At 35.7% G+C, this 15,583-nt stretch overlaps 3 protein-coding genes across 6 annotated transcripts in view; 1 reads left to right on the forward strand and 2 right to left on the reverse strand.

The window, feature by feature from the left end:
• LOC128015587 (nucleoside diphosphate kinase 7) overlaps positions 1-5,484 on the reverse strand; it is a 31,568-nt gene extending 26,084 nt beyond the window's left edge. Inside the window, exons 1-3 of one of the 2 annotated variants that reach the window (XM_052599530.1) lie at positions 5,214-5,483; positions 1,304-1,405; positions 1,028-1,194 (exon numbers count right to left, since the gene is read on the reverse strand). In XM_052599530.1, the coding sequence (XP_052455490.1) occupies positions 1,028-1,194; positions 1,304-1,405; positions 5,214-5,216 (272 nt within the window). In that variant the 5' untranslated portion in view covers positions 5,217-5,483. Of the gene's footprint in view, positions 1-1,027; positions 1,195-1,303; positions 1,406-5,213 lie in introns of both variants that reach the window. The other variant, XM_052599531.1, reaches the window with a different exon arrangement.
• Positions 5,485-5,523: 39 nt separating this feature from the next.
• Positions 5,524-8,847, forward strand: zgc:172121 (uncharacterized protein LOC337599 homolog). 2 transcript variants are annotated; one of them, XM_052599532.1, is made up of 8 exons: positions 5,524-5,862; positions 5,937-6,004; positions 6,390-6,562; positions 6,664-6,770; positions 6,852-7,013; positions 7,176-7,381; positions 8,185-8,258; positions 8,366-8,847. In XM_052599532.1, exons 1-8 carry the CDS (start codon positions 5,791-5,793, stop codon positions 8,428-8,430), a joined length of 927 nt encoding a protein of 308 aa, XP_052455492.1. In that variant the 5' UTR covers positions 5,524-5,790; the 3' UTR covers positions 8,431-8,847. The 2 variants fall into 2 exon arrangements, with proteins under 2 accessions (XP_052455492.1, XP_052455493.1); XM_052599533.1 differs by having other exon boundaries at positions 6,667-6,770.
• On the reverse strand, positions 8,458-15,467 carry LOC128015586 (basic immunoglobulin-like variable motif-containing protein). Of its 2 annotated transcripts, none has more exons than XM_052599527.1 (10): positions 15,313-15,467; positions 13,436-13,994; positions 12,143-12,272; positions 11,955-12,050; positions 11,616-11,720; positions 10,992-11,086; positions 10,652-10,784; positions 10,330-10,413; positions 10,147-10,243; positions 8,458-10,024 (listed from the first exon to the last, which is right to left on the reverse strand). In XM_052599527.1, the coding sequence occupies exons 2-10, from the start codon at positions 13,887-13,889 to the stop codon at positions 9,731-9,733; spliced, it is 1,488 nt and encodes a 495-aa protein (XP_052455487.1). In that variant the 5' UTR covers positions 13,890-13,994; positions 15,313-15,467; the 3' UTR covers positions 8,458-9,730. The 2 variants fall into 2 exon arrangements, with proteins under 2 accessions (XP_052455487.1, XP_052455489.1); XM_052599529.1 differs by lacking the exon at positions 15,313-15,467 and adding an exon at positions 14,963-15,297.
• Positions 15,468-15,583: the final 116 nt, after the last annotated feature.

The following is a 15,583-nucleotide window of genomic DNA, read 5'->3' on the forward strand; positions in this document are numbered from 1 at the left end:
TTATATAATCTAAAATGGAACATGTTTAGAGTAATTTGTTTTAGTGAGAGAGTGGCTGAGTGTGTGTGTGCGCATATATTGGATTTTGAAACCCTATATTTCTTATTTCATATCATTTTATAGCATGAAGATTTTTTTGAGAGATAATCCTATATAAAATGCAAGACAAAGATGCCAAACTCACACACACAAAGAGGCACACACAAAGCTGGTTGATAAACATACTAATAAGTCACTGAAAATGTAATTGACTATTCAACAGCAGTCATTCGAGTAGCCAGTTCAAATATACTTGAGTCTGTCCCTCTGTAATCTTTCCCAAATTTATATTCATGGCATGTCACCGTGAATTTCAAAGGAGAGGAAGAGCAGTAGGAAACAGTGTGAATGCGACTGATGTAAGAGATGAAAAGGAAGCATTGACTCATTAAATCAGTAATCATTGCTCAGTGACTTTTAGACTGATCTTATTCTTTTTCAGTTCAACTCAATGTGTGAGAAGCTCAAAGATATTTTATCAAGAAGTCGATGGCTACCAGCAACTGTTTGGTTATCAACAATCATCAAAATATCTTATTTTGTGTTTAACAGAAGAAAGAAGCACATAGAACTTAAGTTTGGAACCACCTGAGGGTGAAAAATTCCCTTAACAGCTTACTAGAAGGGAGGAGTTTGTTACACACACCTATTGCATGACTTAAGAAGATTTGGATGTATCTGTAAGATTGTGCTTAAGTCATATTGATTACTTTTAACAATTTATTTTGTGTGTGTGTGTGTGTGTGAGAACTATTCTTTTAAAGGGATAAAGGGATTCTGTCATAATTTCCTCCACCTCATGATGATCCAAACCTGTATGGCCACCTTTCGTCTGTGAAACATTAATATATCTCACTGTTTTTTTCTTTTGGCCAGAAAACAGAAATCAATGTGACATCCATCCAAGTATCTTTTTTTGTGTTCTGCAGAAGAAAATCATGCAGGTTTGGAAAGACAAGTTAAAGTGGCCTTAAAATTTAAAAAGTACCTCTCCTTCTTACTGCCCAGTTTGCTGGCAGTGTACTGATCCCCGTAACCTATGAGGTTCAGCTGACGGGAAAAGATGTTGACTCGGTTGCCAACAAACAGATCCTCTGGATGAATCTCATCAAACTTGGTCCTCCGTAGGAAGGTTCGCTGGTTCTTCATATCAAACTATGTAAGAGAAGCATGCATGTAAAAAGAGAAGCATGCATGTGAATGGTGACAAATCTCAAACATAGCAAAAGAAGTCAGAGTCTGAAATCGGAGTATAGGAACGCACCATCTCCACGGAGCCATCTTTAGGGTAGTAGAGCAGCTGGTATCGTCGCAGGAGAGCAGCACTGGGGTCATACCACTCAGCCAGAAAGGCAAAGCGCTCATCCTATGCATAACACAACACACACAACAAAACACACAATCATACCAGGCACGGCAGGGGAATGTCAGTGATCTGACCCTCATGCTTGGACACAACAGCCGCACTCTGTTCCTCAGGACAGACGGACAGCTGGGCCTGTTAACAAGCGGAGTCAGAGGTTCAGACCCTGAACCAGGGAGCTCCGCTGCAAATCAGGAGCCGTCATCCAGCTGCTGGAGCTACTGCACTACACACTCGTGCAAACATTTAAGGCTGCACAAATCAAGAAACTATCAAAAGATCAATAGATTCCAGATAATATATTTTAAATTCATAGAGTCATCATTAGAGGGCCAACCTGGAAATGTTGTGTGTGGCCCTGTGATAAGGAAGTGTCTTTAACGCTATAGCTGCTCATGGGGCCTGGGGAGATCTTGTTTCAGGAGTTTTTAGAACGCCCCATTCTATTTTTACTACTAAAATAACAAAATAAAAATACAAAACAAAATAACCAAATCGTCTAACACAATGTCCTAACCCTATACAAAGTCAAAAAAGTGACAAGCAATAAAAGCTCTATACCATAATAACGAAATACTTAAAACTACTTAATACTTCAAAATACTTGAAATACTTTGTCATATCCAGCCATGTTCGCAAAATAAAACAAGCCATTAAAAACTAAACAAATAATACATTAAATTAATTGAAATTAAATTCTAGAACTAAATACAATGTCCTAAGTGATAAAGTAAAAAACTACATCAGCTGTCTTCAGTAGTAATGGAACAATTAGTTTTTCGTATCCAGTGATTCCAGTCACATTTGCAAAACAAAATAACAACATAGAATAGTGCATATAAGATTATAATTACACAACAATTATAATATATCATAATGTGTGGATAATTGTTTGTATATATTGAAAACTGGTAAAGACAAAAATACTGCTTTGAATACAAATGAATGTGATAAATATTTAATAAAATATTCACTGTAGGCACTGTAATTGCTAAAAAAAAAAATGTTAACATTGCTCTAAAGCAGGACCATGAGGATATTGCCACGTGCATAAAAATAAATATTAGTCACGGCCAAGATTCCATGAGTATTTTAAAAAGAATTAAAATCTGATATCACCTTGACACAGACCCAGAGGTGCCCTTGAACAAAACATGGAGCGTGAGCATGTTGGTGTGATCTCTGCCCATGCAGATTGCCACCTTGTGGGTGAAATGCACAGAGCAGGCTGTGATTCAGGGGCACATAACTGAGCCCATGTAATAATCATCAGAGAAATTATCGGATCATTTTTTATTGTTTAGTGGAAATCAAAAGTCAAGCAAATATACTCAAAAGACTTATGAATATTCATAATAACTGGCAGATAATCATCGACAGTAGGCAGTGCTTTAACTATGTTGCATTCCAAACCACTATGCCATCCACCCTCCAGGACATGTGCTGGCTTATTCATAGAGGCAACATGTCAACCCTGAGCCCAAATATGGCATCATATTATCCTAACTAATTTAATAACAGGTAGATTAGTGTATCTGTAACATAACACAAATGCTTTCTCGTTCATCAAAGACCCAGTGAGAGTCCCTTTAATGTAATTGAGCCATCTTAAATTTAACAGGGCCTCTTCCCCCAAACACAGGCTATTTTTACCCCTCAGTCAGCTGTGACAGAGATAATATTGACAATGAACTGCCTTCTTTGTACAAATATGCTGAGGCACAGCTCTGAAAAGCCATACATCATATCTGGAGGCTCTATTAGTGTCCCATTAGGATTTCTACGATGAAGTCTGGTGTCAAAGCTAAAAGTTCCAGGTGCTGTACTGACACCTGTAGTTATTATCACATCCTTGAGACCTTCCCACCAGTCAGCAATAAACGTGAAGACTGCCGAAACACAAAGCAGCAGTAAACAAACAATTCGCATACTAAAAATGTTACTTACGATGTTTGTCTTTATTTTTCTATTACTGTATGTTTTTTTTTTTTTTATCAAGTTACATTTTCTTTAAAGATAAAAACTTAAGGTTTTTACTTTTTCTTGTAAAATGTTGTTTGGAAAAATTTAATATTAAGACAAATTGACTTATATTGACCTGAAAGATATTAAGTCTTGTTTTCTGAAAAAAAAAAAAAAAAAATCAAAATGTGAGTTAATGCTTGCATCAAAAGAAGGTTTATGCTTAAAACAAGAAAAAATATAAATGGGGTAAGAAAAATAAGTTTAAAAAATAAAATAAAGTTTATTTTTCTTACCCCACTGACAGATATTTTTTCTAATTTTAATCATAAACCTACTTTTGATGCAAGCATAAACTTACATTTTGAATTTTTTTTTCAGAAAACAAAACTTAATATCTATCAGGCCAATTTAAGTCAATATAAGTCAATTTGCTGCTCAAGTAATTGTATCTTAATTTAATAGTGTTTAGACATTTGTATTGAAAAGCAAGACAACAATATTTTTTTTTTACTAAAATCTTTTTTTTTTTTTTTTACTGTGCGGTACAGCTCATCTTTGTAACTAAAATATGATAGAAACAACTACCGTAATAATAGTCAAACACTATCCTACATTTTCAGGATCAAGACTACTGTGGTGTTTGGAGGCTTTTTTCCCAGTCTGAGCTCTGCAAATAGTTCCTATCTGTTGTTCTTAAGGGAAAATGACATAAAAACTTATTTTTTTTTGTCTTGTTTTAATTTGAATGAAATGAAGGTATAAATCAATGAGCTATGAGGGGTCTCTAAATGAACATTCCAAAAAAAAAAAAAAATCACAGCCTCCTGGTTAATGATCCCGGCCAGATTGAACTGGAAATAACTGGGCTTATCTGCCACCTCTAACACTCTGAAAAATAGGGCTTTCCTCTTAGAGACCTTCTGGAAGCGAAGACTTTCTCAGACACCTGCTGTTGCCCTATGCTATCACTGCAAACATTTCATGCTGTCTGCATGGAGATGGATCAATGTACACTACTTAAGGAGACAGAAAAGGGAATTGGAAAATAAACACAGCGTAGGAGTACAACAGAGCAAGAAGATGATGGTGAAAGTATCCTGTTACCCACAGAATAACAAGGCTTAGATTGTTGAGCTAATGACACTTTAAATGCATATTATTAAACTTAATGACATTAAAGCTTCTGGCTGAACTGGATCTATAATTTCAATTAATTTCAGTGGCAAATGGCATCCTCCATCTTCAGTTTGTTGTTGTAGAGCCTGAAGCCAGACAGCTAGATTTTAAATCAAGTTAGAAAACAGATTACAGAAATTTGCCAAAACTACATTCAGTCAGTGAAACGAAGCCTGAGCTTTCTTTCGAAAACTTTTTTTGTTTCTCGAAGAACATTAAGGAGTCAAATACTGACATCTAGTGGCAGATTAAATGAGCGCATTCAGACCGCCAAGACCGGTGAAAATTAGTTTACAATTTAGTTGCTTAAAAACTGTTTTGCTTTGTAACTTATTATGAATTCGTCTTCATTTAACTGGGATTTAAAGAGCCAGTGGACACGAAATCTTGGCTATGACTTAATACATCGCTCTATTACAGTTTACATGAGATGTATTCATGAGAATGTACATATGGTATTTATATTTAGTGCACACAACACATTTAATTTCAGTGGTTTATGTGACTTGAGTTTCTTTCAGTGAAAATAGCAACAACAACAACAACAACACATTGTTAAAAATCAAACGACTTTCGCCCAAACCCCAACAAACATTCATGATCATACCAGTTCAACTTCAGTCCTTTATTACTAATATCTAAAGACTGGAACACATACTCTCCCACTTACCATGTCTGATTTCTGTAAAGGTACGATTATATTTGTTGATTGTTGTTTAACAGACGGTTGATTGTCTTCCTTTAGCCTCGCTATTAAGTCCCATCACCATAGCAACAACATCAAACGGGCTACCGCCAGATAAAATAATGTACCAAAACGTAACCTCCTGCGAAGTCCTAACTATATTCCGTAGGTTTTTAACATTCAGCTGCTTTCGATATGGATGTCTGGTGAGTAAACAGACGTTTAGGGAGCCAGTACTTCGCTTATACGAGTCTTACTGTAACCCGGAAGTAGTAGTTTCTGACCTTTACCGCCAACTGCCACTCGCACATGGGTTTGTTGTTATAGTGTGTGGACTTTGACTCTGGTTTCGCTTCAGTGTTACTGTTTACCAGAACTGTTAAGCAATTAGTTACAATGTATACAATGTAGCGTGCTTCTAAATTTATGTTTAGCTTAAAAAACTGCAAATCTGTAACAATGAGAGACAAAGGTCTTTTGCTATAACGTTATTTCAAAAGTGATTTCATGTTTAGTTGAGGTTTACACTTGAAAGGTATTTCCACGAACCACATCTGTCAAAATGGAAACCAGTCCGTTCATTCTAGACGGAGGTCTGGCGACAGAACTTGAAGCAAGTGGATTTCGGTTGCAGGTTGGTAACGTTACTATTACACAAACGTGTTGTTAACAATCACATGTTAAATCACGCATATGTTTAATTTGTAGGGAGATCCCCTATGGAGTGCAAGGATTTTGCATACAAACCCACAGGCCATTAAGGACGTACATTTCAGGTTATTACAGGCTTCATTATGTTCTGTATATCTGAGTTGTCAAACAAGTTCAAGTTCAAAGAGTTTGTTGTCATGCGCACAATGAGGAAAACAAGATTCCATGTACAACGAAATTCTTTCTTTGCTGTCCACATTGAATGCCAAGACAAGTGCAAACTATGGAAAAAAGATTTGTAAAAAGGCATACACATCAGTACAAACATAATAAAGTAAAGCTATTTCACAATTTGACTAATTTTACTGTGATACTGTAATGTACATGTTATCATTTTGAACCTAAATTCTCTCTATCCTATCGGTCATTTATTATTTCTGTATGCCTCTTCTATGACTTCTAAGAACTATTTCATATTTAATGAATGATCGATTTGACTTGTTTTAATAGATTTCTTAAAAGCGGTTCTGATGTCATAACAACAGCCACATATCAGGCCAGCATTGAGGGATTCGTGAAATATCTTGGTGTCCGGCCTGAGGAGGCTCAGCAGATGATAATATCAGGGGTTCAGCTGGCAAAAGAGACCGTCCGTGAGTTCCTGTCTCACTCACCCATATCAGGTGTGTTGCAAGCCTACTAAATCATGCATTCTGTCTAGTTTCTGGAGAAAATGTAGAGACACCAGCTACAATTGAATCTTAAATTAAATGAATTCCCGCAGAAGACAGAAGAGAGCCTGTGGTTGCAGGTTCAGTGGGACCATATGGGGCATTTTTACATGATGGGTCTGAGTATACAGGGGCCTATGAGGACAAGATGACAATGGAGGTAATGCAGGCTTAAACTCTCCATCCACCCAATCTGCCAACACATTAGAATTTCAAGTGCATGTTCTCTCTTTTGTTTTAGGAGCTGAAAGACTGGCATCGTCCACAGATCCAGTGCTTAGTAAAAGCCGGAGCTGATCTTGTTGCCATGGAGACCATTCCAGGTCTCAAAGAGGCGGAGGCTTTGGTGGAAGTCCTCCGAGAATTTCCAGAAGCTAAAGCCTGGCTTTCCTTTTCTTGTAAGGTGACTGATATCAATGGATACGCTTTCCATGAATTACATACACGGCATTATATTTCATGAAATCTAGCAACAGATTTAAGTCATTAAACACGTGCAGTTGTTTGTGCTCTGATTAAAACAAATGAGTCAGACATTGCTATTAATGCAACGAATGTGTTTCAGGACTTTCAGAATATTTCAAGCGGGAGGAGATTTTCTGAGGCGGTTCAGGTGGCTTGTAGGTCCTCACAGCTGGTTGCAGTGGGGGTGAACTGCTGTCCCGCTCCGTTAGTGAAACCACTTCTAGAGTCAGCCAAGTCACACAAGAAAGCAGATTTGAGCTGGGTGGTCTACCCTAATAGTGGAGAAGGATGGGACCCCAAGACCGGGTAAGTTTAATCAGTAAGTTGGAATAGTAAGTTATTAATTCCATTGATTGTGTTTCCATTGAAAAATTACATTTTAAAAGGATATTTTCCAGACCAAGAGGGGAAGGAAGACAAAAAAACATTTATATTTTATTATTTCATCACAGAAATCCCCTATCTTAGATAATTGCGCTTTGCACCATCTCTCTCTCTTTTTTGACAGAAGTTTGGAATCAGATTTTAAAAAAATGCATTTATTTATCCAAATAAATACAATTTCAAATCAAGGCTGTTCTTTAGAACTTCCTATTCTTTAAAGAATCCCAAATAAAATATGGTTTACACAAAAATATTAATCCGCACAAGCATTTATCTTTTTAGTATATTATGAATATATTTACATTTTTGTCTTGGAACGTGCTATATAAATACATTTCATTTACTTAATGTTTTCAACATTGTTGAGAAATATTTCTTGAGCACAATGTGACAATGAACACCGGAGTAATGGCTGCAAAAAATTCAGCTTTACCATATGAATTAATAATATTTATGATATATTAAAACAGATAGCAGTTGTTTAAAATTGTAATAATATTTTACAATATTAGTTTTTAGTGTTGGCATGCATAAGAGACTATATAAATGGTAGTGTAAATAAAATAAATAAATAAAACATCATAATCCATTAACCACAAATGGCTGCAAAATCGTGAAAACTGATTGGTAAAATGTAGGAACCCTGAACTTATTTACTTGGATCATAATTGACGATTTGTCTCAATAGTTTAATAATGTAAGTGGCTGTTCTGTGGCTATTTCAGATGGAAAAACGAGAAACGGACATCATTTGCCAAACTAAGTCTCGACTGGAAAGAACAAGGGGCTTTGTGGATTGGTTGTTTTTTTTTTTTTGTACCAGTAAATAAGCTTTACTGTAAACATATACTATGACTTGTTCTTTCCTGTTGCGCTGACTCACACACATCTGTTTTCTGTCAACAGGTGGCTGCTGTCGTGTTGGTCCTGCTGATATAACTGAGCTGAAACAGCAACATGACATCATTTAGTTTATTCTGAAATAATGCAGTGATGTATACGAAGGTGTATAAATATTTTATTCATAAATAAAAAGAATACAATAATAATAGACTAGATTCACATGAGTATGAGATTTGTGATGACTTTAACATTATACAGAAGATGTTGCTGTGTTAAAGAAATAACAAATCACAGTCCACATGACATGGAAGCAATCATGCAATCTTAGCTCACAGCGTGTTTGACAAAGAACATGAGTGGAATCCTTCAAGTTGCTATTTACAATAAGATGGCACCATCTTATTAAACCATGTCACTTAATGATTACCAGAATCTGATCCACTGAAATATCACATGGTCACATCATTAAACGGTCTGATATCTTTATGTCGACCTTGACTTAGTTTGTATTTTTTTATACTTACACTAATAAAGCCATTTGTTTATGCATTAGTAGAACTAGTCTTCAATGTAGTGTAGTCTAGTCTTTTATGTAGTGTTTTCTGTGAGCATATCATTTTTCACTCCATACTTCACTCCAATGATCAAGAGTACCATTAGTAGCATATAAATCCACCAAATAGCATATAACTTAAATGGAATGATACTGATCTGAAAATCAAATATTCACTTCATGTTCTTGGTACACTTAAGGTGCAGCCACAAATTCTGGCAGACAAAAATTGTCCGCTGCGTATAGTGTAGCAATATATTAAGCACGATCACTTTCAACCCAAGCAACTTTCTGTTGGTCAACACGGTGTGACCAACTTTAACCAACTGTAAAACCTGGGGAAATCATTCACCATTACATGAAATTCTGGATTGTGTGGATTCCTAATGAAACTGCTGGACTTCACCTGCAAGAATTTGCATAACAATGGTACATTTGACCACACCTTTAGTAAAGTTAACTGCACATTCATTTGATGATTCATTTATCCATAATGAGTTGAAAGAAAGCAGCATTTTGACCTAAAGGAAGTGACTCAAAGTCTTGGAGAGAGAGCCATTTTGAAGTATTTTAAAACTTAATAGTTTATAGCACATTACTGAGGGCTGTGGGATTTGTTTACATACTGTAGCTGTAAAATGATGGCATCACAGGGATGTCCTCCACAAAAGCTTATGGCTTCTTCCTTATGGGCATCAAACCATCCTTATGGTTACCAGAGCATTAACCACACCATTTAGCTTGCAACTTCATCTATGTTATGTAATTCTGACTTTTCACTGTGGCTAACAACCTGGGAAGGTAAATATTCTTGTTTAAATGGTTGAAACCAAACATTATTATTATTATTAAGAGGAGGGTTGGACATTTTAGATTTAGTCAGTTATGTCTTCATCTAGGTCACTGTCTGGAGAGCTTCTGTGCCTGTACTCTGCTGTGTTGGACAAACGCTTCCAGGCGCTGTCAGACTTGTTCCCCGTACTGAGGGACCTACCCAGGCATTTCACCGCTCGCTCCTCAGAACCGTGCTCTGTCGCAGCTTGACCTCTGTGTTCTGGTGCCTGATGGTGGAGATCATGCCTCAGATTTTCCAGATTCAGTGCCCACGGTCCCAACTTTTGCCAGTTGACTCTCTGGAAGGCCATGATGCAATGCAGATTGCCTCCAACCTACGAAGAGATCAAGAATTGTCTAGCGCTTCTATACTTTACAGCAGACATTCAGACACATAATTCTTTATAATATTCAGATTATTGTAGAAGTACCATCACCATAGTCCTGAAGTTCTTACCTTTTTGGTTTTGCGATACTGAATGCCTCTCTCTATGTGGCGAATGTCTAAGTATTCTGGGTTCTGAGTGTTCAGATCTGTCACAATATCTGCCCATCTGATAGTAAAAAGGTCAGAATTTGAGCATTGAGATATATACTCATAACTTCACCATGTAATACCATTCCATAAAATGAACCATACTTTTTACAGTGGATTGCAGGGTGTTTCCTGCTTGGTTCACCAATAAGTATCCAGTGCTCCATCTCATTAAGTGGCAGTGGCCCCCTTTAAAAAAAAAATGAAGAAAGAAATCAGCTTAATTCTTGATAAGAGGAACAGGGTCTTATAAAAGCAGTAGAGTTTAATAGTTTTCCTTTTCTGGCACACAGAAAATGTACGTAAAAAATCAAATCTATGTTTTGTAAGTGCAAATTAATTGATTAGCTTTTTTTCTTTCAACATTAACAACCTAACCTGAATTAATAAAGCAGTGAATGAAAGCCAAAGTTGCTCTACATTATACCTGTATGCTTTAGCTGCCTTTAGCGGTGTGGCTTCATAGCCCACAGGACAGAAGTAGTGATTCTGACAGTGGTAAATGTAGGCCATGGATTCATCTTTAAGTCCCTGCGTCAGCTTCAGCAGCGCCCCCTCAGCTAGAATGAAGAAACATGCTCTACAACATGCTGCTAAAGTACCTTATATGCCCTTATAATATATAAAGAAAGCTAAAGAAAATATTTATAGACTGGATATTACATTTGAAATACTGTCTGCTCAACAAATTACATCAAAAGTCTATTTGTAAAACAATATGCTGTTGCAGACTCCTGTCTTATGAAAAACGATTCAAACTCACACACCTGTCTCTCCTGCCGTCTTGTGCTTCCCATGAGGTTTGTACAGAATGTAACAGCAACCCCGGACACGAAAATGATCGTTGATTTGTCTGAACCATCTGCAACAATATAAAACTAGATAATGTACAACACTAATAAAACCTTTGGGATCAATAACATTTTTATAATCAAAATAATCCTTTAATTTAATGCATGCTTGTTGAATAAATCAAATGTGTCAAAATTCTATGTAAAACAATTGCTGTTCTTTTGAACTTTCTATTAAATAATTCAGAAAAAAATATATCACAGTTTCCACAAAAATATTGAGCAACCCAACTCTTCTTTTTATTGATAATATTAAGAAATGTTTATAGGAACCACATCAGTTTATTAGAATGATTTATTAAGGCTGGAGTCGCTGCTGAAAATTCAGCTTTGCCATCACGGAAATTAAAACTTTTAATAGAATACAGCTATGAATTATACTTATATTTCACACCATTATTGTTTTGCCTTATTTTGATCAAATAAATGCACATTTTGTGAGCACAGGTGACATCTTTCAAGACCCCAAACCTTTTAACGGTAATGTATTAATGAATTTGAACCCAAACTGTTAAAGAGCAATAAATAGAGTAATCTTACCGAATCAAAGTGGCATTGCCGGTGAATGGTCCAAACTTAATATCTTCAAATGGAGGCTGGAAACCAAGTATGTGCAGCGCTTCTTCTTGAGACATAGGTGGGAGACTGAAAAATCAACAAAGCTTAAATTTACTCTTTGCAATTTCAGGTTTGAAATCTTAAAATACATCAAATAAATGTGCTGTTTTTGCTCCTAAAAATACCCATTCCTTTGTATATTTCTGAAAAGTTTTGGCAAGTCACAATGCATTAAACCAGCAGAGCCCTATTAGAGAATTCTTTAATTCTCAATATTAAATTAAAAATGTGTTCATACATTTCAGCAAAGAACACACAGACCTGCCTGCACCTAAAGTACTGTAGAGGAAGTTCCAACAAGAGACAAGTGAGGAGATTCCACAAGATGTTTTATATTGGGGACGGCTGATGCAGTACCTGGAATGTCAGAAGGAACAGCTCTGTCAATGCCATTTTTTTTAAAACTTGCACTCTTTGAGTCACATTTCACTTTCCAATGAGTGGATTACCATCTGCGGAGGTCCAAGACTTTTCTCTGTTTGATCTCCTCCAGAGAAGCTTGTGGCGGGAGATCTTGCAGGTTTCTGCTCGGCCTGTCAGACGATTTCATTTTCTTAGAGTTGAATTTCTTTAAATTACCTGAGAAACAACACAGACTTCATCCTTTAAGAACATTTGAAGTAATATATTAGACTCATGCTGGTTCATATTTACACAAAGATATCTACTTTGATCAACTAGGTTCTTAAAATGCAATGAAGAAAGGCTTAGCTGGAGTTTGGATAAAGAGAAGCTCAAAGTTAAGCTTTATTAAACAAATAAAGAGAGCATGATGATGATCTCTTGTCGTTTAAACATCTCTAGACTTCTTTTGATCAAGTAATGAGTGATGGCAAAATTCGAATACATCCTCTCTATAAATCTGGGATTAATTATGAATGAAAACATTGTCTGTTCACCATGAGGTGAAGAGCATGTGAAAGAGTCACTTGTGTCAGTGAGGCCATCGCTAGGCTGGAGTTACATAAACCACAGCAGATGGTCGGTATGAGCTCATTTTCCTGGCATATTTTTGCTCAGCAGCTTATAGATTTAAAATGACCCTGATATATATATTTCTGATATATATATACAGTCAAACATAAATGCATTTAGACACCTTCAACATTTCACACATTATCATAGTTTATTCGCTATAGTTTAGACAATGGTAATAAAATAAAAGAACTGTCAGATAACACTTAAGCAAAATATGGTGAAGTCAAAGTGTCTGAAATAACATTTATCAATTTTACTGGTAGTCCACTGCATGAAGAAATTTTGGGTATGTCACAGTTTACTTTATTTTGCTATCATCATTAACATAAATGCATGCACTAGTAAAAAAAAAAAAAAAAATATATATATATATATATATATATATATATCTGGTGTCTGAATAACTTTTGGTTTGACTGTATATGTGTATGTATATATATATATATATATATATATATATATATATATATATATATATATATATATATATTTTTTTTTTTTTTATAACAATGGTTCATAAGCCTCAAAATATATTTTTGAAGGTGATATGTGGTAAAATTTTGTGGTAAAGACCCTCAAACAAGATGACCCCATCCTGAAATATATAAAAATCTATATTTTCAGGTATTAAAACCCATTGAAAATCTGTGAAAAAGCTAGAAAGTGTGACATTATAAAAACTAAAAACAAACAAACAAACAAACAAAAAAAAAATATATATATATACTGTATGAGATGGATATTTCCTTTTTAGAAAGACATACTTGTTCTGGCTTTCCGTGTTAGAACCACGTCAAAATCAGAGGTGTCAATCTCCCAGGCCAGCACAGGCTTGTTGCTGGATGACACAACCTCCATATCACAGTTCCCATCTAAAGACATACTTATTCCCCCCGAATGACTCTGGGAAGGGGTTGCAGCTGTGGTGTCTGGATTGGTCGGTGGTGCATCTTCAGATGTGATAATGGGTCGGGCTCGGTTGAGTAGGGCATAGTCCGAGCAGACGGTGTAGAACTTCTCTCGGGAGTGTGTTACAGGGCAGGTCCATGGAAGCTGGAGCTCTGCGCTGGAGGCCCGTCGTACCCGCAGCGCATCATGCGTCACTGGACTCAGGAAGTTGCGCTCACGCTCATCCTCTCTGGCCGGGGCCCGTGATGGAGCCTCCTGATCAGTCCTAGCAGATACCTTGGCGCCTTCACTTTCTGCAGTGTTAGGCATTGAACGGAGAACTGGGATGACGGTTAAGAGAATAACCTACAGATGTACTCCAGCAGCAGCGGCTTAGTCCAAGAAGAGAGCTCAACAAAGAATATCATCCACTGACTACAAACAAGACAGAAAGACAGATACTAAGAAACTGTATATCATAAGAAGGAATGTATAAAATACAAACTTAATAAATAATAAGTAAAAGCATGTATTTTATATTCAAGAGTTTTTGATAGATAAAAAGTTCAAAATAAGAGCATTTATTTTAAACAGAAATTAGAAGATTTTGAAAATTGAATGTCTTTACTATCACTTATATTTTATTTCTATTTTATTTTATTAAACCTTTATTTAACCAGGCAAATTAATTAAGAACAAGTTCCTATTTTCAATAAAAGCCTGACAGGAGGATTAATATCTTCTGAGAAATATACAAACATATATTACAATACATAAAACAAATCAAATAAAATAAATTTTTGTTAAATAAATACATTTTAATTTCAATTTAATGCATCCTTGTTCAGAAATAGTAATAGGTATACAAACCCTACATTTTTAAACAATACTTCACAAACATGAATACATGTGACTGAACACTATTTACATATTTGTTTGTAATCAAACATATTTGAATGAATTTCTGAAATATATACATCAATCTTAGGGGTTACACAAAGTGCAAAGGATACACAATTTGGTACACTTATTCTTGACAATTCATGGTTGTCTTGTCACAAGATGCAATACCGATTCCTGCAATCTGAGATCACTAAATATGAATATTTTAAGATTGCTTTTAATTTCTGCCTTTTTCATGGATCTAATTTCTGACGTAACTACAGTCATTCATGTAAACAAAAACAAACACCTGCAAAAATAAAAGTATGGTGGATTTTTGTGAACTAAAGTGTGGTGTGACTTGACTCCATCACAGTGGTTATGTATGATTATATAGTCCTAAACTAGGCCAGAGAATGCTATAGATGAAATATTGGATGGAAATGGTGGGTCAGTCACAGATGACATTTACAGCAGCTTTCAGCTATGTTTGATCGATTAAACAGATCAAAGCATCATACCACATGGTTGAATTCCGTCTACTGTACATCATCTTCATCTTCGACTCGACACCATTGTTTAAGTCATTCTTAATCGATGGCAGTCGGTAGGCAAGACAACAATACATTTCAGGACTACATTATAAAATAATATATCCGCAATAGTTTAAGAGTAAAGTTTAAGCCACCATATAAGGCACTATATTTAAATAATCCGGACAAATGAATGATAGCTAAGGAGCATCAGTGTAGCCATCAATAGCCTCTTCCAAAGAACATGAAACGTCGTTAATTCGTGGCCCAAATATTTATTAATATTTACTTAGTCATGAATAAAATAATGCAAAAAGACTAAATCTAGTTACACATACCTTGCCAATGCTGCAGGAATAAATGAATAATACTGCGATGCGCGACCTCTCTGTTGGATCACCCATCTGTGTTTCAACGGGCTCTTCCATTCTCAAACACAGGGGTGTTGTGCGACATAAAAAAATTGGAAATGTTTCTTACAACGGATTTAAACGGTCCGTATAACAGTATATAACAGAATATATATATATATATATATTGTAAGAATTTCTGTATAAAACATTCAATGTTATGGCAGTTATGTTAATATAAATAGTCTTAATGATAAGT

The sequence above is a fragment of the Carassius gibelio genome, chromosome A6 (assembly GCF_023724105.1).
Source record: "Carassius gibelio isolate Cgi1373 ecotype wild population from Czech Republic chromosome A6, carGib1.2-hapl.c, whole genome shotgun sequence".
In the NCBI taxonomy this organism is placed as follows: domain Eukaryota; kingdom Metazoa; phylum Chordata; class Actinopteri; order Cypriniformes; family Cyprinidae; genus Carassius; species Carassius gibelio.

Excerpts from the sequence above, each read along its gene's own strand:
- zgc:172121 (XM_052599532.1), top strand. The coding sequence starts at position 5,791 with ATGGAAACCAGTCCGTTCATTCTAGACGGAGGTCTGGCGACAGAACTT. Across the intron at positions 6,771-6,851 it reads AGGACAAGATGACAATGGAG|GAGCTGAAAGACTGGCATCG; the intron begins GTAATGCAGGCT and ends CTTTTGTTTTAG. Across the intron at positions 7,014-7,175 it reads GGCTTTCCTTTTCTTGTAAG|GACTTTCAGAATATTTCAAG; the intron begins GTGACTGATATC and ends AATGTGTTTCAG.
- LOC128015586 (XM_052599527.1), bottom strand. The coding sequence starts at position 13,889 with ATGCCTAACACTGCAGAAAGTGAAGGCGCCAAGGTATCTGCTAGGACT. Across the intron at positions 10,785-10,991 it reads CAAGACGGCAGGAGAGACAG|CTGAGGGGGCGCTGCTGAAG; the intron begins GTGTGTGAGTTT and ends TCTTCATTCTAG. Across the intron at positions 10,244-10,329 it reads CCTGCAATCCACTGTAAAAA|ATGGGCAGATATTGTGACAG; the intron begins GTATGGTTCATT and ends TTTTACTATCAG.